We start from the raw sequence: 23,980 nt of genomic DNA, 5'->3' as shown, positions 1-23,980 counted from the left end.
TTGAAATGGTCGTCTCTCATTGACTCTGAAGCATGCTGTTTCAAGATCCATCTGTCTCTGTCCCCCAACACTGGGGTTATAGCATGCATGGCCACTCCCAGCTTTTATGTGGGTGCTGAAGACGTAAACTCAAGTCTTCTTGTTTTCATAGCAATTGTTCTTACCTACTGGTCCATTTCACAGGCCCCTTCCAGTCCTTCGTTGAAGTTTTGAGACAGGGTTACTAAGTTACCCAGGGAAGCCTTGAATCTATGATTCCCCTGCCTCAGCTTCCCTCATGTCGAGATTATGGATCTGTACCACTAGGCCTTTCCCAGATGATTTTTTTTGTGTTGACTTACAGTTGTGGTGTCTTATGTTACTAGAATTTTCTAATAGATTAAACAACATTTGCATTTGCCAAGTTTTGCCATGAACATTTCTTTCCCAATTATTTTTAAGTTTTTCTCTCTCAGGAGGCCCAAATAATATATAGCTTTTTCCTATTAAGACAAAGAGCAGCCGGGTGGTGGTGGTGGCAGCATATGCCTTTAATCCCAGCACTTATGAGGCAGAAGCAGGAAAATCTCTAAGTTCAAGGACAGCCTGGTCTATGGAGTGAGTTCAAGGACAGCCAAGGCTACATACACAGAGAGAAATCCTTTCTTGAAAAACCAAAAAACAAACAAACAAACAAAACAACCAAAAAACCAAAACCAAAACAAACAAAAACAAACAAACAAAAAAAACCCCAAAAGACAAAATGCAAAGCTACAACTGTCTGTAGACAAGACCCTGGAGCCCAGAGGCCTGCAGAACAACTTCACAGATGAGGAAGGATGATGTGGCGAGCGAGGACAGGAGCAGAAGACCTGTCCAAAGCAGGGCCTGGTGAGGAAGCCTGGGACACCCCTGCCACCCTTGCCACCCTTGCCAGAGTCAGCAGAGGACACACAGACTCAGAAGGGCTTTGAGGGCTGCCCTGGCTCTGCCATATCCTGGCCGTTTCCCCCATTCTTCCTCCTGGGTCTGGAGAAAGCAGAATCTCTAACCCTGCTTTTCCTCCTGGGATCTCCATCTGACGGGCATGGCTACCAGCACCCCCACCATACTCCCAGGAGACAGAAGGGAATGTCAGGTAGAGGCCCAGGCCCAGCCCAGGGAGGTGTTCACTGTGTGTTTATTGAATATACAATCCAGAAAAGGTAGTCACTGGAGCGCTCTCTACGTGAAGAGAGCTGGAAAGAGAGAAGGTTGTAGTCCATGTGGGTTTGAGTCAGTTCAAAACCACATTCAAGGCACGTGGCTGGTGATGGCTGCCACATGGGTGGGCTTGTTGCTGGTGGAGCTCTTCTTCCTCACTTAGAAGTCTTTAGGCTTCTAGGCTCAGTGCAGGACTGAGGGGCCCTCTGGGTGGATTTCCCCACAATTTCCTCCAGGATAGGATTTCCGTCGAAGGGCTGGTTCGTCACTTTGTCTGCCAACCAGCTGCCTTTGCAGCCTTGGCTTAGACCTGAGGGATGGGGTAGGAGGCACAGGCAGCCAGGCCACACATGTTCTTCCCACGCTCAATGAGGAAGTACCTGGGCAGAGAGAAAGGATTCAGGCCTGACTGAGTGGCACCTGTACCACACAGCTTTCTAGAATGTTCTGCTGCAAACCAAGACATGACTCCAGGGATTAGGCCCTCTGAATTTTATTCACAGAACAGCTACCACAGGCTTATTTTATCAGCAGGAAATGGCTGGCCTCACTTTGTAACTAATTTCTTTTTCTCTTTACATTGTCTACTTCTACCCAGAATTGATGGAGGCTCCCTTCTTGTCTCTGTCCAGAGCCTGTCATAGCTACCTAAACCACCACTAGGACCTCCTAACAACAAAAGCTCTCCTTTTCAGGGGTGTGTGTGTGTGTGTGTCTGTCTGTCTGTCTCTGTGTCCCTTCCTGATTCAAAGGAGGGGCTGTCACTTACTGTAGCAAATTCCTTGCTTTCATTTCTCAGACCCTTTCAGAGGTTGGTTTTCTCCCAGCAAGATGCTGAGGTCTGGCTGTTTCCATCCTTTAGCTATAGATCCCTTTAAGCCAATTGTTCTCCTGTCCCCCGCAGAAGACTTGTTGGGACCTGGGATCCTATAAGGGGTCTTGCTTACAGGGCCTTGCCATGTGAAGGTTCCATTCTCATACTCCCCCTTTCCTGGCCCGGCTAGAGCTTGCTGTCCAACTCCTGTGACTTTGAAGTACAGATGCCTCACACTCAGGGGGTGCCTCTAGACCTGAGCAACACGTGCCCCAGCAGTGGGACCTACAGGCTACTTACCCTTTATCTCCCCACTGGGTGCCCCAAGAGTTCTTCACGATCCAGTAGAGAATTCCATCCTGCTCTCCATAGCCAACGGCCAGGACTGCATGGTTTACCTTATCTGGAGTTTTATGACAGGAGGTGCTGGAAATGAAAATGAAATTTACAAAGGTTTGTAGTATAGGAAGGACAAAGGCCAGGACTGTCACAAACAAGGGCTCTCTAGTGATGTAGAGAGATGTTTCCCATTGGCGGGAGGGTGGTGTGTTGGGTGTCAATCAGCTATGCCTCAACCATAATGGGAGAGAATGAGTGCCCTGAGTTCTAAGTCCTTCTGCTCCTGCAGTCTCCACAGTCCTGGCCTCGCTCCACAGTGGACACCTCTGACTCCCAACAAGAAGGGTAGCCCCCTGCTGCACTTCTGCCGGCAACAGCACCCAGCTAGAACTCAATGCACTGCTCTGTTGCCTCTGCATTCCTTCTAAAAACCAACTTGTGCTTATGACAAACATGTAGACTTGCCATTTGGCCTCCATGAGAAATTTTATGACCTCAAGAGGCAAACTGCTAGGCTGGGCAGTGGTGGTACACGCCTTTAATCCCAGCACTCGGGAGGCAGAGGCAGTCGGATCTTTGTGAGTTCGAGGCCAGCCTGGTCTACAGAGCGAGTTCCAGGAAAGGCGCAAAGCTACACAGAGAAACCCTGTCTTGAAAAACCAAAAAAAAAAAAAAAAAAAAAAAAAAAAAGAGGCAAACTGCAGTGTCCACGTGTTGATTCAATGGACATGGAAAAAAAAGGCACATGCCTTTTATCCTCGTACTCTGGAGGCAGAGGCAGGTGGATCTCTGTGAGTTTGAGGCCAGCCAGGGCTACAGAGAGAAATCCTGTCTCAAAAAAAGCAAAAACAAAAAACAAAACAAAACAGTGCTAAGGCATATGGAAATTAAATGGACAAGGAGCTGTCACAATTGTGTCAGGTACAGGGCAGGGGCAGTCAGGCAAAGAGGCTGCCCTGCAGTGGTCTGAGGGGTGTGCCAGTGAGGTAGGGGATAGGAGCCCCAAGGAGTGGGATCTAACCCAGGGGGTGAGAAGTGAAGAAACTTCCTTGACGAGCAGAAGATATACATGAAACTTTATGTTCTTCCATGTGGCTGGAGTGAGAGAGTCGGGGAGAAAAAGAAGAGACAAGAAGGGAGGATCAATGGCAGATGAGTGCAGAGAAAGAGGGGAGCAAAGTTACCAAGGGCCCAAAGCCAAGCTAAGACCCTGGGTAATGCGGAGCCTTGGGTATTTATGCCCAAGTCATCATAGGGCTGGGGGGATGGCTCAGTAAAGGGGCTTGCCACCCAAGTCTTGAAGATCTGAATTCAGGTTCCCAGCGTGCATGTAAAAATGCCAGCCTACTTTTATAATCCCAGTGCTGGGAAGGTGGAGACAGATTCCTGGAGCTCATTAGCCAGCCGTCCTAGCCGAATCATTGAGCTCTAGGTCCAGTGAGAGACAGTCTCAAAAAGTAAGAGAGTAATTGGGGAAGACACCAGAGGTTGACTTCTGGCCTCCATACGCATACACATACACGTGCACCATCATAGGCAGGTTGACTTCTGGCCTTCGTATGTATGCACACTTGTACACACTCACTAGACACACCCTTAGACACAACTTTTCATGGCCAACAAAGCACTTCAGAAGGACTCTGGGTCTCAATGGAGGAGGAGCCAGGGTGTCTGTTTATTGCAGGGGAGAGGGATGTCTAGAACAAGCCAATGAGGAGGCATCTGGAGGAGATGATGGGCTGGGCTGGGCAGGAGAGGAGTGGGAGCACCCTATTGTGGCTCTGGCCTCTCCCTCAGCAGCAGCAGGGATGTGAGTCTGTTAACAGACACAGAGACCTCCAAGGAGCATTGGGGCTGGAGGAACACAGGGTTGGAGGTCTCCTTGGCCACCCAGGCTGAATTGGCAGGGGGCCCTCAGATCTAAGCATGCATCTAATACTTGGAGGAGATTTGGTGAGCCATGGATATTCTTAGCAAATAGTTGGCTGTGGATTTACAGTTGTATCTGACAACTGCATAGAGGGCTGAGGGCAACGCCCAGAAGAACAGGAACATTCTACGGGTGGCTAGAGAACAGAGAGCATGAAGGAGCCTGGAGAGCAGGGAGTGGCTAGAGAGACTCCTTGCTGAACTCATTGCTGCCCCCAAATCGGCAGGCTAAGAGGTGTGGGCACAGGAAATCCCACATTAGACATGCTAAGTGGAGCATAGTGCAGCTCAGCAATAGAGTGATTGTCTACTGTCCACGAGGCCCTGGGTGCTAAGGAATCTGGTCTTCCTGAAGAACCAGACAGTGAACCCTCCAGCACAGGATTCTGATGTTTGAGAACAGCTGCTTTTCCTTTCCCATTTTCTGTCTTTTTTTTTTTTTTAAAGACAGGGTTCCATGCATACCAGTCTAGCCTTAGCTTACTATATAGCTGAGGATGACTCTTGAGCTTCCGAGTCTCTGCCTCCTCAGTGCTGGAATTATAGGTATGTACCATCTATGTGAGGCTTGGGAACAAACCCAGGGTCTGTGCATTCGAGGCAAGCACTCACCAAATGGCTACATCTTTAACCCCATCTTGAAATATTTGACTATGTTTTTGAACCTTAGTTTTCTTGACTGGATTCAGCCCTCTGTAGATGACCACAGAGCTCTGGACATGGATTTTGGCCTTGTCATGACTTAGTCACAATAGCTTGGCCTGTGGCATTCTCTGTGACCCCCCTCCCCCCACCCGGGGTAGAGACTTGCTCCCTGACACTCAGAGCGGCAAGAAGACTAATGGATGGAGGGGACACATGCTAAGTCTCCTGAATTCTGTCTAAGAGTATAGGCTGGGCTGGAGGCCATGTGCTGGGTTTGAGGAGGCCCACCCAGTCCTGTCCCTTCTGACTCTCAGGTCCCCAGCTTACCTGGTGTAAATGCCCTTGTGATACAACATAAAATCTTCAGTCACCTCAAAAGCAAAGCTCACAGGGTTGTGTAGTGCCACAGCTTCTACCATCCCCTTCTCATCATTCTGTGGACAGACAGACAGAGGGTTGACAGATCTGCACGGCCTCTGCCACCTCCCCCACCATACTTAGGGCCTGTTGCCTCAAGGTAGGGGCTAGAATTCTAGAGCGGTACAGGTGAACTAAAGCCCCTGGCACTAAGTAGTGACACAGACCCTCACCTTCCTATGCAGAGTGCCAGTACCCTTTGGATTGATTTTATTAGTTTTTGAGACAGGGTCTTAGGTAGTCCAGGCTGGCCTTGAACTTGTTTTGTATAACAGGATAACCTTGGATTCCCCATCGTCCTGCCTGCATCTCCCAAGTGCTTGGATTACAAACTGGTGCTATCATGCCTGGCACTGATAAAATTTATCTTTTAAAAACCTTTAAACCTGGGCGAGGTGGCTCACACCTTTAACCCCAGCACTTGGGAGGCAGAAGCAAGTGTGTCTCTAGGAGTTCAAGGCCAGCCTGCTGTACATATTGAGTTCCAGGGCAGCCAGAGCTACATAATAGAGAGACTGTCTAAAAAACAAAATAAAAAATCAAAATAAACAGTTTATTGAATATGCTCTTGAACTTGTTAGGCAAGTGTCCTACACTTGATATACACCACCATGCCCAGCCTCTGTTGTTGTGTTGGGGATCCAACCCAGGGATCAAATCTTGTGCATGCTAAGCAAGTCCTCTTAAGACTAAGCTACACCTCTGGCCTCTTTGGGTTTTTATCTGTCTTATAGTTCTTCCTCCCAAACTGAACTAGATCCCGTGGGGCTTCAGCCTTTGCCTTCACTTTTGAGTGTCTGCAAATCTCTCATTTGTCTCCCAAACATCCTTACACACAGCTTCGCCATTCATTCTCTCAGTCACAACTGACCATTGTGGCCAGGGACTGTGAAGGATGCAGAGATGAGTGTGGCACCCTTGCTTCCGCTCCCAATACTCCACGTCCACGAAGACAATCTAGGGACCTTCAGTAGTGGAACACAGATTTTACAGATCCATAAACAGGTAAAGACCTAGACCACGGTGGAAACAAGAAGACCAGCCAAGAAGACTGGCCTTCTGAGTAGGACCTACCACTTCAGTGGAGGAAGGGAGGCAGAAGGGAGCCATGGTAGCTTCTTGGAGGCAGGGTGAGAGCAGCAGCCAGAAACACCTGGTAGACTTCAGAAGCCTCCCTCCCAGGCAGGGTGGGTGGTTCCTACCTTCAGGTGTTTCAAAATGTCCCAACTGGGGAAAACTGAGCAGGCGCTATAGTGATGAGATGCTTGGGAGTGGGCAGGCAGTTCAGTGAGTGGAGGCCAGAGCTTGGAGAAAGGAAGTAAAGGGCAGGAGACAGAGTACTCAGTGTGTCCTCCCTCAGGCATGAGGCTCCTTCCAAGTATGGCTAGAGGTCTTGGGAGCCCAGGAGATCACAGAGGCCTGCCCACATAAGAGCCAGAACCTCTGTGGCTGGCACTGTTTCTACAGCTGTCCCTTGTCCTGTCTGGTCCTGTCTGAGAGATCTGCCCTTTTCTTCTGGCTCTGCTGATGCTCCTTATACGATTCTCCCTGGGAACTAGGCAAAAGGTAGCCTTTGAGAGCCTCTTTCACTTCATATGGAATACAGTGGCTCAGAGGGCCAGTCTTGGTGGGTGCGTTAAAAACAGTTTCTTTTCAGGAGCCGATAACATTGCAGGCTGTGTGGCTGAGGTGGCGAACCTCAGCTCTGGAATGACATTTCTCAGTTCAGATGCAGCCCCACCTCCTAGCTCCTGGGCACAGTTAGCTCCTCTGAGACTTGGTTTTCTCATCTGTCAAATGAAGGTAATAACCACATTCATGCCCTAGGTTATTTGGAGATAATGCTTGTCAGGTGGCTCTATACTGCCTCTAATCACTCCAAACTGTTATTACTATGGAGAGCTTGGCATGCCCTTCAATTAGATGGCAGCTGCTATCATTACATAAACTACATGTTTGTGTCCTGAATCTGTTTATGAGTACACGCCCCATCACCTGCACACATTGTGGAGGTTTCTCACATCCTACACAGTCCTGCCAGACTGAGCCCGTGCCTACCAGGCTCATGGGGGCATTCATGCATGCTCACGTGTTCTCTTGGAAAAGCAGGGCATGAGTGTGTGTTAGGGAATGCTGTCCTTCAAGTATGACAGCCATTACTGTCTTATAATCAGAGTAGCCCCGATTAGATCCAACAAGATTTGACTTGCTGACATTCCCTCATGGGAGGGAGAAGGGAGGGCCCTTAGACCCTCACCAGAGGTTCCAGCTACTTCCTCCCTCCTGAGTCCCTGTCAAAGCTATATAAAATTCATGTGGTCCCTGCAGGTTCTAGTGTACACAGGAGGTGGCATTTTCATTAACTCTATGCAGCGACGGGACATTGTCATCCTCTAGGGTGGGACATTTTGGAGGTACAGCTGTTTTGAGGTCATTCATGTTCCTGTAAGTAAGCCCAACAACTCATGGGTTCACCAAGCCAGACTTGGGTGCAATGGGATTACTCTGGTCTGTTGTTGGTACCCTAGCTGGGGTGAGCAGGCATCTATTAATGCCTCACCAGGAAAACTGAATGTGTTTCTCCAAGTACTCAAGGTGTGACATAACTTATTAGGGGTATGATTTATCCCTCTCTTTCCCTCAGCCTAGGTGCTGAAGTGAGGCCAACAACACAGGATTCACCCAACCCCGCCTAAACCACAAACAGGTGACAGGAATGAGACACACTATGCCTTCCAGTCTTGAGGACAGTTGTGGCTGCAGCAAAACCTAGCCTGACCTGACCAAGTCCAGGCTCCTCATCTTCTCACGTGCTGACCTGTATGCTCCATCCTCTCGTGAGATGGTGGAGATTATCGCTTGCATTTTAGACAAGAAAACAGAAGCACAAGCACAGAGCCTCATAGAGACGTGGCATTCAGAACCCAGGGCATCCCCTGTCACTCCATGATTCCCGTCCTATCTTCCATCACACAGCCTTCATGGTGAGCAGGAGCCGGAAGTAACCCAGACTCCTCCATCAGTTATGAGCCATGATGAAGAGCTGCTCTTGTGGCCTCCATATCAGAACACATTCCCTAGCTAGAGATGGACCCAGTACTCACGAGTGTGATGTTGGCAACATCCTTGACGAATGCAATGGCTTTTTTGGGGTTGAACTTGCAGTGACCATCCTGTTCAGGGCGGCACAGGGAAGAGACCATAGATTAGATGATTAGCCTGAGGCTGAGGCCCCACCCTCCCTGGGAAGGCTGACAACATTTTCCAAGCAGCTGGCGTGCACTAGGGCCTTGCTGACTGTAGCACCTCAGAGGGGCTTAGAAGTATTCCTGTCCTCAAAGTGTTTAGAACCCAGGGCCAGGAGACAGTTCTGTGCTGTCTGGGACATGCATACTGCTTTGTCAGAGGAAGAACCTGAGCTCGCCAAAGGAAACTCAGAAACAGAAGCCGTGTTGGAACCTATATAGCAGGGTTAGAGGGACAGACAGTCCAGGGAATAGTGCCAACCAGAGGTGGGCAGAGATTAAGTTACCAGGCAGAAATTGGAGGGAGGGGACCTGGTTTCCGGGAGCTAGGAATTGTGGGCATGATGATGGGGAAGACTGGCCCGTGGGGAGAGAAGGAGACCCCGGGAGCCTCCATTGTGCTTTGACCAAGGTGGGTATATAGGCCAAGCTGATCAGAGAGCCGCAGGATGAGGCCAGTTAGGGGTTTCTTGATGAAGGGAGGCCAAACTCTGGATGGGGTGGTGACGTGGGATGGACCAATGGAGTCACAAAGGAAGAAGGCAAGCTGAGTTGAGGCGGGAGGGTCCTGAGGAAGGGCACTCAGGAAGGAGAGATGGTGCTACCGAGGCAGGAACGACCAGAGGTCCCCGGTAAGAGCAGGGGGCACAGCAAGCCCCGTGAAGAGCCCAGATTTGATCGGCAGCAGGAAGGAGGGCAATGAGGGTGAGATGGGGACGAGAAGAGACACAGCTGAGGCCACCCACAGTTACCTTGCCTCTGTAAGGGTAGGCGTCTTCTCCCATGATGCCTTTGTTGTACAGGATGTACTCGAAGGCCTGGCTGGGGAGACCTCTGCAAGAAGGACACATACATAAGCCTTTCTGGGCCTGGCCCCACAGATAGGAGTGGGCATTAGTACTGGAGCTTGGTGATGCTTGCCCTTGCCTGGATCACTGGGGTCTCGGTAGGGCACATTCCAGTGGCAGAGGTCTCTGAGAGGTCTGCAATGTATCCCTGGTCTCAGTCATTGGGGTCTGCGTGAACCAGAAGTGCCCCTCTGGGGGTAGAGACCCCTGGAAACCAGGCCCCTGTCAGGAGAAGCAGGCAGCCCCTCAGAGGGCTGAAGGAATCACTGTCACCACAATGCCGTCTACACCAGGCATCCTCATGGACTATGTTCCACAGACACACTGCCTGACCCCTCATGTCAGCCCCAGGTAGAAGCTCAGAAAAGTGGGTCACCATGCCCAGGCCATAATCTGAATTCAGACTTTAAAGATTCTGAAGGTCAATCCTTCTCATCTTCCTACTTCCCCCAAAACAAACAAACAAAAACAAAAACAAGCAAACTCACTCAGCAGACCCCACTCTGTCCAGCCCTTGCCCTTCTCCCTAAAACCCGTGTTACCACCTGACCTATGGCATGCTTGTGCATGGCTTGTTCAACCCTGAGGAATGTCAGCTCTGTATGGTCTGCTGTCTGTTGAGTCACCTGTACCTAAGTCCACAGGGGGATATGGTGGGAACTGGTACTTGAATGAAAAAGAAAGTAATGTCATGAACCAAAGCAACAGATATCAAAAGACAGTCAGGCTCCAGTGTGCCCAGGAGGCAGCCTTTTACCATGGGCAGTGTGAAGTTGTACAGAGGAAAGGGTCGAAAAGTGAGGGGCACCTAAGCGCCCCGTGGATCCCTGGCAGGCTGTATAGCATCAGCCCTGAATCCCTGGACTTAGGCTGGAGCATGGAGACCTTACTATTCACTGCTGTCAGAGGAGAAGATGGTTCGTGGGATGTCCCACAGAGGAGCAGTGCGGGCAAGGCTGGGCCCGACTGAAGTCAAGGCTGAGAATATGTCCTAGGGGACCTAAGGGACTTTCTGCATATTATATGCACAGAAGCCTGACTAACCCCACAGATCTCTCTCAGAGAGCAGCTCACATGGGGAAAGAGAGGAGGGCTAATGTCACCGTGAAAATGGGAGCTAGTTACTTATTGAGAGGATGGCCAGGAAGCCAGCCCAGTACAGCGTTATGCATGGACACATTTCCACAACTCACAAGCAGCTTTGTGTTTCAGGGAACTTGTCTAAGGGCCAATCAGCTTTCCATGCGCGGATCTGGGTTTTGGAGGGCGATGTGTTTCCTCCCCTTTCTATTCTTTTGGCTATTACTCCAGATACTTCCATGGTCAGCTGACCATGCTGAGGACGGGGCTGGGTGACGTCTTGGGAAGAGGCTGGATTCAGCCCTGAACCTTCCAGCTCTGAGACCCTTAGACTCTACCCATGGGGTGGATGGGATTTCATGACTGTAGCAGCGGCTGAATCTGATAGCTGCAAATGAGGGAGATGAGAAGAAGTGGATTCTCCCACTCTGGAACATACCCTTGGCAGCCATGATTGTTGAAGTTCTGGGCACAGTCCACCAGCTGCTGCTCAGCCTAGAGGAAGAAGCACAGACCCAGTGAGGAGACGGCGGAGAGGCCGGGGAGGCGCTGCTCTGAAGTGTCAGCTCTCACTAACTCATTCACGTTTGTAGCCTGATTGGTGTTGTGTGGCAATGACCCTGCAAGGTCCCCCAGGGACAGGGCCATCTCTGTGTACCCCAGGGTGTCTGTCCTGCGGCTGGCACATGTTGGGAGGGGCTCAACATGACGTGGCTGTAAAGCTGGCGAGAGGGTGTGAACAGGCCCTCCTAATGAGCACTTGTCCTGTAGGGGTGTGCACAGTATGAACTATGCATCTCACCGTGTGTGCTGGAGGGAGAGGTTCAGGCCCAGAGACACGGCTCCATAACTCCTCAACCCAGGCTCTCACGGCCAAAATTGACCTTGCTCGACTCTCCTTCTTCCCTGCAGTGGGACAGTTCGTTCACAGGTGACACCCTTCTCTTGGGGGTTAGTAGATGGACACATAGGCCTTAGCTCTTCCCTGCATGATAACCAAGCATGGGAAGGGACACAGCTAGAAGGGGTATCTCCCAGACAGTGTCTACTGTCCAGAGATCTTCTTGGTGAAGTACCAGGCTGAAAACCTGAGGAATGTGATGGCCACCCACATCCGCTCAAGGAGCCCTTGGGGCATTTTCTTCACTCTCATCCTTTCTGGGAAACACATCAGTTGAGACTCCCAGACTAAGCGTCCTCAAGAGTGGGGCATGAGATCCGATAGAAATAGGACTCTTGGCTAACACCATGAATGAGCCTGAAGGCCCAGGCCTGGTGGTGAAAGGTGGTCTGCAGGAAACGGCCTATGGCTGACTTCTTACCAAAGAGAGCATCTTCCCACTGGCGATGGCCACAGCTGACTCCAGGGCCCCCGTGGTGGAGAAAGTCCAGCAGCTGCCACAGGTCCCCTGGAGAAGACACATGGGCAGAGGGAGTCAGTGACTGTGCCCTCAGGACACCGCTCCATTTACCAGGGTGGGAACCTTGGTCCCTGGATGCCTTTGCTCTCTACAAGCCCCGGCTAGTACGTCTGTCCATGCTGTCCTGCACATGTTCAGGAGGCTGGCATCCTTCCTCCATAATGCAGCAACCGAGGCTCCCAAGGAGCAGTTCTGACCAGCCCAGTGGACTCCCAATCTGGGCCTTTTGAACAATTCCCCTACCATGCTAGGGCCAGAAACCCTCCTGAGCCTATTCTACAGCCTCTAGCTCTCCTACCTTGAGTCCTCTGTTGGATCCTCTCTTCCCTACTCTTTTCCAACAGAAGTCACCAAAGTTCTTTCTGGAACCTTCTCTCACACCTTTCTGTTAATCTCATTCCACCCAACGCCCTTGCTGTTGGCAAGTTCCCAGTTCACTACGCCTTTAGAAGGTTAGGTCAGGTTAGGTGTCTGGTACTGGACTCTGTCAGTCTAAATCGTAGCTCTTTTGTGTATTAGCTGTGTGATCTGGGCAGCAGTGTCCCCAGAAATCTGTTCATTCTGTAGAAGAAGATTAGCTTAAGACTGCTGTGGAAGGATCCTTCTGTATGCTGTGATTGTGTGCTGCTCTCATTGGCTGATAATATAAGCTGATTTGGCCTACAGCCAGGCAGAATAAGGCTGGGCAGGAGAGCCAATGGGAGACACAGGGAGAAGGAAGGGCAGAGTAGAGGAGAGATACAGTGAGAAGGAAGGGTGGAGTCGGGGAGACTTGATTCAGTTACCCAAAGAACAAGACGTCAGAGAACCGGTAAGCCACGGGCCACGTGGCGATGCATAGATTAATAGAAATGGGTTAATCTAAATGTAAGAGCTAGTTAATAACAGGCTTGAGCTAACAGGCCAAACATTCATTCTTGTCTCCTTGCTGGTTTTTTGTCTTCCACATTCCACTTTTTAAATGTCTCCTAAATTCCTTCCTTAAAAGCCAAATACACCTAGTCTTCCCTCTTGAATCTTTCCCTTCGGAGAAGGAAATATATCTGGTCAAAAGGACACACAGGTCAAAGAGGGTGCTTAGCCACAATGGAGGCGGCTGCAGGCACTGTGGAAAGAAGCACAACTGGCCCTTGACTTGGGCAGAGACCTGGCTTTTGTTTTTCTTAGCTTTGTTTTTTTGAGATAGGGTCTCACCATGTAGCTGAGGCTACTCTTGAATCTGAGGAGATAGGATCTCACCACGTAGCTGAGGCTACCCTTGAATCTGAGATCCTCCTGCTTCAGTGGGGCTTGTAGGAGAGTGGCACTACCCCTGGCAGAGATCTGGATTTGAGTCCCCTCTTGTTTATCCTGGATCTTGAGCTAGCAACTCACTTTCTCCCTCTGGACCGCTCAAGGGGACTTTCAGAGCTAATGTGGGGTACGATGGCCACAGTCTTTCACCACAAAGTAGCCACCATAAGATGTCACATACACCCCTGAATAATGGCCTTGTTCCTATCCCAGTCCTAGCTGGTGGCCTAGGGTCTCAATAACAGAACTCAGAACATCTGCTTCCCACCTGTCCAGTGAGCAGGCTTAGGCTCCCATGCTTTGAACCGCCGTGAGATGCTACAGGACCTGAACACTGCCTTTGGGTCCCTATTGCTCTCCACATTTCCTGCTAGGGCAGAAGCTTGTTTTGCTCCCTTGGAATATGGTTAACACATCTGGTTAACCTGACAGGCTCTAGGCTGTGGTGAGCCTGCAAAGATGTGGAGCTGTGCTGCATGCCTTTTGCACCACATGGCTCTCGTGAAAAAGCCATGCCTCTTGTGGATAGTTCTGGAATAAAGCCAACTGTTTCTAGGAAGGCCACCTTAACTTCAGTTTCCTGGAATGGAAGAGAAATCAGCATTTTTGAGAATACTGCTGTGGTGTCATCTTGAGGGGAGGGAGTAGAGTGTAGCAGGAACAGCAGAGCATGGGGTCTGGTCTTCAGAAGAGAGTATGCACTGAAATCTCCCAGAACCCGGGGAAAAGGCAGGCACCTGGCCAAGTCTACTGTGCTCTGCAGAGGGCTCTCTGAGCACCCCGAGCACACACCCACACATGCACACACACTAAGCCCAGGGCATGCATGGGAGAGATGCTGGGCCGGGTTACCTATCACTAACCACTTGGAAGCACTCCACAAAGGCAGCCAGCCAGGAGAGTGCCTGCAGCCTGGTACCCTGAGGAGGGTGTGAGGGATGGGAGGAAAAGATACATTCCAGGCAGAAAGAGTCCTTGTGTTCGGACTCCAAGGGCTCAGGGCATGGTGTTTGGAGCAACTCAGCAGGACTGACCTGGAAGTCATGGGAGGATTTGGGACAGTGTGCAGAGCAGGGAAGCAGGGACTTTAGCCTTATAGAGGGCCATTTTCATCCTCCAGAGCTGTCAGACCTTAAAGCAATGGCATCCAAAGCCTTGCAGAGGAGAAAACTGGAGAGAAGAAGGGGAAAGGCAGAAGTAGGGTTATGCTCGCAAAGATGCTGTGAGCATCTGAGTTCTCCACCCTAGCACGATGTCTGACCACATGGCTGTTTTGGAGGGAAAATGTGGGGAGTGCCATGCATACCTGATTTTTCACTGGTGAGACATAATTTCCTTTCTTCCGCCAGTCCATGGAGGAGGGGTAGGGGCCAGTACCTCGGAGGTAGTTACTTTTGGTGGCTGAGCAATTCTGAAACAACCAAACATAATTAAAATGGAATCATTAAAAGGGAGTGAGAGGTCTGGGGAGATGGTTCAGTGGGTAGAGTCCTCACAACTGTGTGCCTTCGTAACCACAGTGCCAGGGTGGGGGTAGGGGAGCAGATCCTGGGGACTTGACGATCAGCTAGTCTAGTCAATGGATGAGCTCTAGGTTAAGGTAGAAGCTTGGGCATAGTGGCACATGTCTTTAATCCCAGCACTCAGGAGGCAGAGGCAAGTGAGTTTCTGTGAGTTCAAGGCCAGCCTAGTTTACATAAAGAGTTTGAAGCCAGCCAGGGCTACATAATGAGATCTTATCTAGAAAAAAAAAAGTGGTGAAGGAATCAGAGAAATGGGTTGGCATTGAGCAGTTAAGGTTATTTGCTGTTCTTTTAGAAGACCCTGGTTTGGTTCCCAGCACCCATGTTAGGGGGTTTACAACTATAACTTCAACTTCAGGGGATCCAATACTGTCTTCTGGCCTCCACGGGTACCCACATAATATGACATATAAATAGACACACATATGTATATGTACAGACACACATATATGCACACCTAAATACATAAAAAAATAAATTAAAAACATAAGGTGGCGAGCATTAGAGGAAAATAGGGATGCTAACCTGTGGCCTCCTCATGTGCACGTGTCAATGTGTAGGCAAGTGTACTCACGTGTGCATCCACCATACACACATACACTACACATATGAATATACCACACACGTATACACCATGCACACATACACCATGCACACATACACCACATACATGCATCCACCATACATGTGCATCTATCACACACACATACAGCATACACATATATACCATGCACACATACACAATACACATAATACACCATACACACACCACACACATGCACCCACCACACACATTCATATACCACATATTAAGTCTCAAACCCTGGGACAAATGGCTGAGGTGCCTATTTAACACATTAAAGCAGACCTGGCTGCCAGGTTCTCCCAGCATCCCTCAGTCCCTACCTGTTACAGGGTATGGCTCCAAACATTCCAGCCCAGGGGCTGGGCTGCCCTTCCCTCAGAGGCTCTTCCCTATATAATCCGGTCATTTTGGTCACCTGTCCTCTTTTTCACCTTTTGCCCTCTTGACTGCTGCACCTGGTTCCCCTCTTTTCTTTCTCCCTCCGCACCCTCCATATGGCTCAGAGTCATGTCCATTCAGGACTCTCCCAGATGTCTCTGTCTCAGGCTATGCTTTCTCTCTCTCTCTTTTTTTAAGATTTAATTGAATTTTATTTCATGTGCATTGGTGTAAGGGTGTTGGATCCCCTGGAACTGGAGCTATAGACAGTTGTGAGCTGCCATGTGGGTGCTGGGAAGTGAACCTGGGTCCTCTGGAAGAGCAGCCAGTGCTCTTAACCACTGAGCCATCTCTCCAGCCCTATACTCTCCTTTTATCTGCAATAAAATTTCTGCTCTACCACACCTAGGAGCAGTCATGTCCTTTCTTTTTTTTTTTCTTCATTCAACACACACACACACACACACACACACACACACACACACACACACACCATACACATATACCACACACATATGCATCAACCACATACATTCAAGCACACATGCATACACATATATACAAGGGAGTGAGAAATGAAAATTTGAATGTGGGCACTCATCCATAATCCCAGCACTTTTGAAATAGATGCAAGAGAATCAGGAGTTCAAGGTTAGCCTTGATTAATATTAAGATCCTACATAAAACTATATCTCAAAAAAGGTCTATCTGAAATTCATCTTTTACTGGACACCTGTATTTTATCTGCTACTTCTAGATCATGGGTTCCTGTTGTTCAGGCCAGAGCCCTGCATTAAGAGACTGCTGAGAGATGGATCCTCCTGCTCTCTCCAAGAATTCAGGGACACCCCTAGGCATGGCTGGGGATAGGACTGACTCTAGCTGGCAACACAGTAGACTTAATGTTTATTTCACAGGTTTGGGTGAAAAGATCCAGATTTATTGACAATGAACTACACCAACCTGAGGCTCTGACCAGAGGTATTTGCGTTTTATTTCAGCAAAGCTCATGTCTGAAAACTGGTTCAATGCCACTGAAAACGAGAAGGGAAAACAAGCCAGGCAAAAATCACATGAAATAGAGGCCATAGTTAATTGATAATAAACAAACAAGCAAACAAACAAACAAAAAAACCCCAAGAGCTCTTGTTTACCCGTGTTCTACTTATAGCCACTAAACTTGGCTCCTGTAAAATTCTGTATTTCCTATGATTCAATATAGAAAGGTCAACTGACCCTGCGCCTCAGACCCTCACCTCTCTGGAGTGACGCTGGGTGATTCCAGAGACCGCTCAGGGGCTCAGAGGAGTCTGAGAGTCCAGGTCTCACAGCAACCCCAACAGATCTAGGTGTGTGTGTTGTACCCTCAGATGGTGGGCAGGGGGCTGCAGGGGCAGGGCTCCTCTAGAATCATTTGTAAACTTCATGACTTCCACAGAGGGTTAGCAGCACCATCTAAATTTATGTCTTTTGCAGAATCTGAGGTTCACCAAACACATCCTCAGAGTCCGAGTCCCTGTTCTCTACACCCATTAGCCCTGAGCAAACCCTTTCACCAGCCTGTGCCGCTAATTGTTTTCTTTCCAGATTTGAGATGTTCCCATCCCTCCTCCTCCCAGAGGCCTGGGGGAAAAGGGGCTCCCCAGTACTTTTAAATGTGTGGTTCTTCTGGTTGTGGGCATTTATCTTCCTCAGGTTGCTGGCAAACATCTGCAGCCTGTAGTTGTATTCCACCGAGCTGTACGTCTTCTGGTGCTAAAACAAAACACACCAGCAACAAGTCATGAGACCGGGTGAAGCTTACCAGAGGGAGTCTTACAGATCCACCCCCACCCCAAGAACTCTCTAGGTGTCATGTATGTAGGCTGGTCTAATGTCTCCTAATGTCCCTAGACAAGACGATCATGGACGTCTAAGCTTCTGATCCTACCTCCATGGGGATGACAGGCATATGTCGCCACGCCTGGGGTATACGGTGCTGAGGATCAACACAGAGTTCTGTGCATGCTAGGCAAGCACACTACCTACTGAGCTGCATCCCCAGCCCATGGAGGTTTTCATTCTGCCATTCTCTCAGGACAGAGCTACTGTTAGATGGGACTCCGTTCTTGTTCTCAGCTGCCACTATCAGGAAGTTACAAAGCAACCCTTTACCTCCCAGGATCTGTGGCCAGAGTGAAGACCATGCAAGTGTCAGGACATCAGTTAAGAGCTGGGGAGACCCCACTGAGGAGACCTGCCAAGCTCAGGTGGCCTGCGGACTCTGTGGCTCATGGCGGAGCCAAGTGTATGGCAGAATCCATCTTTTTCAAAACGGTACATACTGGTGTTCTCAAAAGATTCTGCAGCCACCGTGCAAAGCGCTCCAAATACAAACTCCAACAACGAAGGGAAGGCAGGAAAGACTTCTGCCAGGCTCATCACTGAGCAACCCTGTTTGGAAGTTTACTTCACTGGATCCTTCCCGGAGTTTGGTCAGTTTGAAGCACGGAAGGACCCAGGAGAGAGCAAGGTTGGAAAATTCCTCTCTTTTGTCTCCAATCTGATACACTTTAGTTTGCAAACAGGAAGCTTTGCGACAAGAGAAACTTCAAAAGGAGAAGCTGGCCACTGACCTGTGTCATCCATGACTTAAAGTGAAACTTTTCTGTAGAAAAAGAAAAAGAAGAATTAGGTCGGCGCGTGCCTCGTGATCACGTTGAGTCTACAGCTAAGCAGGGCACTGAAGAGCTGACTTGCATTTTATCTTATCTATTTATTATTATTTTTTTACTTTTTATAGAATTATTATTTGAAGCATGGTCTCACTAGGTAGCCTTGGCAGGCCTCATAGCGATCCCCCTGCCTCTGCCTTAGCGTGCCAGCGTTAAAGGTGTCTGCCACCATGCCCCGCTGATTTGCATTTACGAAATACCAAAGAGGAGGCTGGTGTGGGTTAGCTAGTGCTTGAGGACAAAAAGGAACCCCAACCCTTTCTGCTTTGTTACCACAAGAAATTTTAAGAAGAAACTGCTATTTTTATGTGGTACCCGAGAGGGGAGGGTGTGCAGCCATGTGTGCATGTGCGAAGGCCATAGGTTGACTTTGGATAGAGTCCCCTTCTCTTTCCACCTTATTTCTCCAGACAGAGTGTTCGGAAGAACCTGAAGCTCAGCCACTTGGCTATACTGGCTGGCCCGAAAGCTCTGGGGTCCTTCTGTTTCTGCCTCCCAGCCACTGGGGTTACAGGTGTGTGCCCCCACACTTGGCTTTTTTAGGTGGGCGCTAGGGATCAGAACTCAGGTTCTCATACATGTCATGAGCACTTTACCCACTGAGCACCCCCAACTGGTGGTATACTTAATATTTTTAAATGATATTTATTGGTGTGTGCACGCGCGGGTGCGTGCACATCAGAAGATAGCTTCTGGGAGTTGGTTCTTTCCTTCCACTGTGTGGATCCCAAGGAAACCAGGTCTCCAGGCTGGGTGGGAACTGTCTGGAGAAGCAGAGCTCAGACAAGCTCCAGGTTTCCAGCTTTCCCGAGCTCTCTCCCACGCCAGGGCAGACTTGTTGTGATGCTGTCTTTGAGTTATTTCTATTTCTGTAACTAACCCCTCACCCACAATCCAGTAAGTAATCCCAGTAAAACTTACTGGTCATCAAGTTGGACTTTGGTCTGTCATTGGTTCCCTATCAGGGGTGAGTAGATGTTTCTTTTCTTTTTTCTTTCTTTCTTTCTTTCTTTCTTTCTTTCTTTCTTTCTTTCTTTCTTTCTTTTTTTTGGTTTGGTTTTGGTTTTGGTTTTTTGAGACAGGTTGTCTCTGTGTAACAGCCCTAGCTGTCCTGGAATTCACTTTATAGACCAGGCTGGCTTCGAACTCACAGAGATCTGCCTGCCTCTGCCTGCCAAGTGCTGGGCTTAAAGGTGTGTACCACCAGCATCTGGTGTAGATGTTTTTTCATGTCTACCCAGGAATAGAATTTTTGGGGTGCTGGGAATATTTTACTGTACATGATTTAAATTTTCCATTTTAAATTTAAATAGCTGCAAAAGATGTATTCTAATGTACGGTAAATGTTTTTTTTTTTTTTTTTTTTTTTTTTTTTTTTGGTTTTTCGAGACAGGGTTTCTCTGTGTAGCTTTGCGCCTTTCCTGGAACTTACTTGGTAGCCCAGGCTGGCCTTGAACTCACAGAGATCCGCCTGGCTCTGCCTCCCGAGTGCTGGGATTAAAGGCGTGCGCCACCACCGCCCGGCTAATGTACGGTAAATGTTTAAATTTTTTATTTTTATTTTTTACAGTGTGTAGATATGTGTACATGAACATACCATGGTATGACTGTAGTAGTCAGAGGACAACGTTCAGAAGCATGTTCTTGCCTTCCACCACGTAGAACTGAACTCAAGGTGTTAGGCTTGTTAGCAAGCAAGCATCTTGACTCTTTGAACCATCTTGCTAGCCCCTTACATTAAGTATTGACATTTGAAAATGAGACCATTGGGTTAGGGAGATGGCTGAGCAGTTAAGGTACTGGCTGTGAAAGCAAGAGGACTAAACGGGTCATGGAAGTTATCCTGTAATTCCAGCCTGGGGCGGCAGAAGGGGTATGCCCAGAGTATGTCCAGTAACACAAGCCAAATTGGTTTGATTGGTAGACCCTGACTCAATGAATAAGGTAGAAGAACAATCAAGGAAGATTCCTGATATTAACCTTGGGCCTCCACACGCACCTGTTCACATGTGTGTCTACACATGAGAACATACATAATACATGCATCTACTGCCCCCCATACAAACACAGTGTTGGCTGGTTTGCTGGTCATGGAGGCACAAGCCTGCTCATTCTAGCACTTGGGAAGCTGAGGAAGGATCTGGAAGAGTTTGAGGGAGGCCTGGACTACAGAAAAGACCCTGCCTCACTACACCACCACCACCAGCAACAACAAAGACTTCGATATTTTACATATTTTTTCTCTTTGAACACCTATCTTTCTGTCCCACAGAATTTTATCCTAAGGAGATCCCTCACACTAAATCACCCTGTATCCTTTTCTGCAAGAACAAAACATCAATTAAAATTATTTTGCTTTCTAATCATTAAAAAAATTATTCTAGATTGAGCAATAATCATAATTATTTTGAAGACCTTTACTAGTTGTTTTCCCCCCAAACATATTTTACACTATGAAAAGGCATTGTTAAATCTAAAACAGTAAAACTTGAGTGGAAATATATCTTTGTATGTGTGTTTGGGACAGTGTCTGGCTATATAGCCCAGGCTAGCTTTGAACTCACACTCTTCATGCTTTGGCTCTGTGAGTGCTGAGATTACAGGCATGCATCATAAATAACATCTGGTCAAATGGGCAGTTTTGAAGTAAAGGGTCTAGACTGATTTCTCTGACACCATCCATCTGTGTCTGGCTCATTTGGAATGGCTCCATGTTGCCCCAGGGGTCCCCAGTGACCCATGCCAGCACAGCAATATGAAGGTCATTGCTACATTGCACTTACATCTCAATCCACAAGCCCCAGACCTGCTCCAGCAGCTAAGCCAGGGCCGTTTCTCTTGGGAGGAAAAAGCACAGTTCTTCAAGACAGGTCCCAGGGCTCTGGGGATTCCAAACCCTGGCTAAGGGCCTGTTGTGGCTGAAGCCTTCAGAAAACACAAACCTCATCCCAGACCAGGTTCTGCAGCAGGCAGAAGTTTATGGCTGCACCCCTTGGGGGGTTCCCAAAACAGCAAAAGGGAAGAAAGCCCCCAGAATTTCTCAGTGTCGGTGGATGAAAGCACAGATGACCTTAGGGGAATCTCAGATCCATCCTAAGCTTACTATGACTGTTCATTTCATTCATTCATTATTTTTACATGTGTATGTGTGTATAGAGTGTGTGCAGTGTACGGGTGCACTGTGTATGCTCAGAGATGTCACCTTTTCCTCTATCACACTCCACTTTAATGAGGCGGACTTTTACTGAACCCGGAGCTCACAGTAATCTAGCTAGCCTGCTTACCCCAGGACCCCTCATCATTGCCCCCTGAGTGCTACGATTACAGGTAGCTGTGTGCCTGGCCAGTTTTTACACAGTTCCAGGGATCTCTGGCTCTCAGGCTTGTATACCAAGTGCCTTTCCCACTGAGCTATCTCTCCAAAAGGAATGTTTGTATGACTAGGGCATGGCACATGCCTGTAAACACAGTACTTGGGGGATAGAGGCAAGGTGGTCAGGAGTTCAAGGTCATCCTTGGCTACACAGTGAGTTTAAAAACAGAACAAACAAAACCAAAAAAGGGTGGAGGGGAATCACAAGATCCCACCCCTAGGCAATTAACAGTTACTGGGGGAGGGAAGATACTGTTCTTTAGTGCTGAAGCCATTGGTAAGGTGCCCGCGTTTCTGTAAATAACCCTAATAAAACCCAGAGGGTCACAAAAAGATTTAAAGCCGGAGAGGGAGGGGGATAGGAGGAGGGAAGAGAGAGAGAAAGACGGAGAGAGGAACAGGGAGAGAGAGAGAGAGAGAGAGAGAGAGAGAGAGAGAGAGAGAGAGAGAGGGGGGGGGGGGGGAGGGAGGGAGGGAGGGAGGAGAAAAGGGACAAACTGGGAAGAGGAAGAAAGCGGAAGTGGGATGGGGGGAACAATAGAGGGTTATGCAGGCTTAAGTATGATCAGAGTATATTAAATACATGTATGAAAATGTAACAATGAAACCCATCATTATGTTTAATTAATCTATGCTAATAAAATCATTAACAAAAAGAAAGTATAGTTTTGTATGTCCTGCTGAAAGACGGACAGCAGGGCTGGAAAACCACAGCCCACCACCTACTCCAAGTCCTGACTTTGATTGAAGGGCTCTCTACACTTAAAAATGGATGGCAAGTGGGGAGCACACGAGCGTGCGTGCGTGCGTGTGTGTGTGTGTGTGTGTGTGTGTGTGTGTGTCCCCCCGCGCGCGCGCGCAAGAACAGCTGCCCCTGAAAATCATTTAACCTAACTTCTAACTTCACTGTCCATAAATAAACATCTATCCGAACAAGCTACCTGTGGGTGCTTTTGTCCCACAAGCAGGCATTTAGGAGTTGCTACAGAGACCAGCGGTGAACAGAAATAAAATATTTACTAGCTAGTCTTGTGTTGCACTTTGCCAAGTTAGGGCTGCTTTTCTGATCCAGCTCTTCCCCACACTAAGGTTAACACCACACGCACTAGGGTTAAAACTGCTGTGGGTACGGCGTGCTCCTCAGGGCAGGGAGTATCCCCCAACATGCCACAGACGGACTAACAACTAACAACCAACGTAGGGAGATCCCTGGGGGCCATGGCCACGGAAAGAGCCCGAACAGGCTGGGACGTCCTGCTCCTCGTAGCAGGGCAAGAAAGTTCTGCGTCCCCAGGTGTCCCAGCCGGAGGGCAGAAAGGGCTGAGGGCTTCTGTACTTAGGCCTGGACAAGAGGGACTCTGGGCACCCACGGGCCTGTCCCTCGGATCACGGGTTCCCCGAGACCACACTGGGGTTCCCCGTTCCTCCTCCGGTGCCCCCCGGAGCCCTGCGCCCCGCTCTATCTCACGTACCTATGGCGTTCACGGTCAGCTCAGTGGTGGCCTGGGCACTCAGCAGCCAGGCCCCGGCGCACAGCAGCGACAGCGCGGCCCACATCGCGACGCTCAATGCCCGGTCCGGTGGAGCGCCCCAGGAGCCCAGCCGATAGGAGGGAGGTGGGGCAACGCCAGCCTCCGCCTTGGCGACACTGGTTCCTCCCCCGTCCCCTCCCTCCACTGCACTCCAGCTCTTTTCCTGGGATGGAAGGCTTGGGGCCTGGCCCTGAGGGCTGGTCCCGTCATGTGGGAGGGAGCACAGCCTGATGCTCAGTGCCCTGTGTGCCCCATCTTCGGAAACCCCATCTCCATGGGGTTTGTTAAGCCTTCCCCAAGGCTTGGAATAAAGGAACAAGAGGGCTATCCTGACTTCTCCCAACAAGCTTCTGGGTTTGTTCTGTACCTACTTGGCCATTTTCTTTATTTTGCAAGTCTGAAGGAGGAAATGGATCCATTTAAGGTCCTCATAGGAAATAAACAGACAAAGCACATTTTGAAGTAAGGTGCCCTTGCCAGGATTCCTCTGAAGGAGAAAAGGGAATTCAGCCAACCTAACACCAGGCCTGGTACCCACGGAGCCCAGGTTATTTCCACTTGTATCATCACCCTGCCAAATGGCAGGGTTTTTATAATTCTTATTTTACAAATGGGGAAACTGAGCTCTTAGGAGTAGAAGATGCTAATTTTCCCCACAGGG

General features: G+C 49.2%; 1 protein-coding gene across 1 annotated transcript; it reads right to left on the bottom strand.

The window, feature by feature from the left end:
- Positions 1–1,140: 1,140 nt before the first annotated feature.
- Ctsh (cathepsin H) lies at positions 1,141–23,390 on the bottom strand. Its single transcript, XM_059268356.1, has 12 exons — positions 23,260–23,390; positions 18,316–18,347; positions 17,350–17,455; positions 16,664–16,734; positions 14,520–14,624; positions 11,822–11,908; positions 10,939–10,994; positions 9,324–9,405; positions 8,431–8,499; positions 5,237–5,343; positions 2,297–2,422; positions 1,141–1,562 (listed from the first exon to the last, which is right to left on the bottom strand). Exons 1-12 carry the CDS (start codon positions 23,342–23,344, stop codon positions 1,487–1,489), a joined length of 1,002 nt encoding a protein of 333 aa, XP_059124339.1. The 5' UTR covers positions 23,345–23,390; the 3' UTR covers positions 1,141–1,486.
- Between the last annotated feature and the right edge of the window lie 590 nt (positions 23,391–23,980).

This window comes from Peromyscus eremicus, chromosome 7 (assembly GCF_949786415.1).
Source record: "Peromyscus eremicus chromosome 7, PerEre_H2_v1, whole genome shotgun sequence".
Classification (NCBI taxonomy): Eukaryota; Metazoa; Chordata; class Mammalia; order Rodentia; family Cricetidae; genus Peromyscus; species Peromyscus eremicus.
The sequence above is the reverse complement of the archived record's forward strand: the minus strand, read 5'-3'. Positions and strand labels throughout refer to the sequence as shown.

Excerpts from the sequence above, each read along its gene's own strand:
- Ctsh (XM_059268356.1), bottom strand. The coding sequence starts at position 23,344 with ATGTGGGCCGCGCTGTCGCTGCTGTGCGCCGGGGCCTGGCTGCTGAGT. Across the intron at positions 16,735-17,349 it reads GAAGAACCACACATTTAAAA|TGGCATTGAACCAGTTTTCA; the intron begins GTACTGGGGAGC and ends TCTCGTTTTCAG. Across the intron at positions 10,995-11,821 it reads GTGGGAAGATGCTCTCTTTG|GCTGAGCAGCAGCTGGTGGA; the intron begins GTAAGAAGTCAG and ends TTCTTCCTCTAG.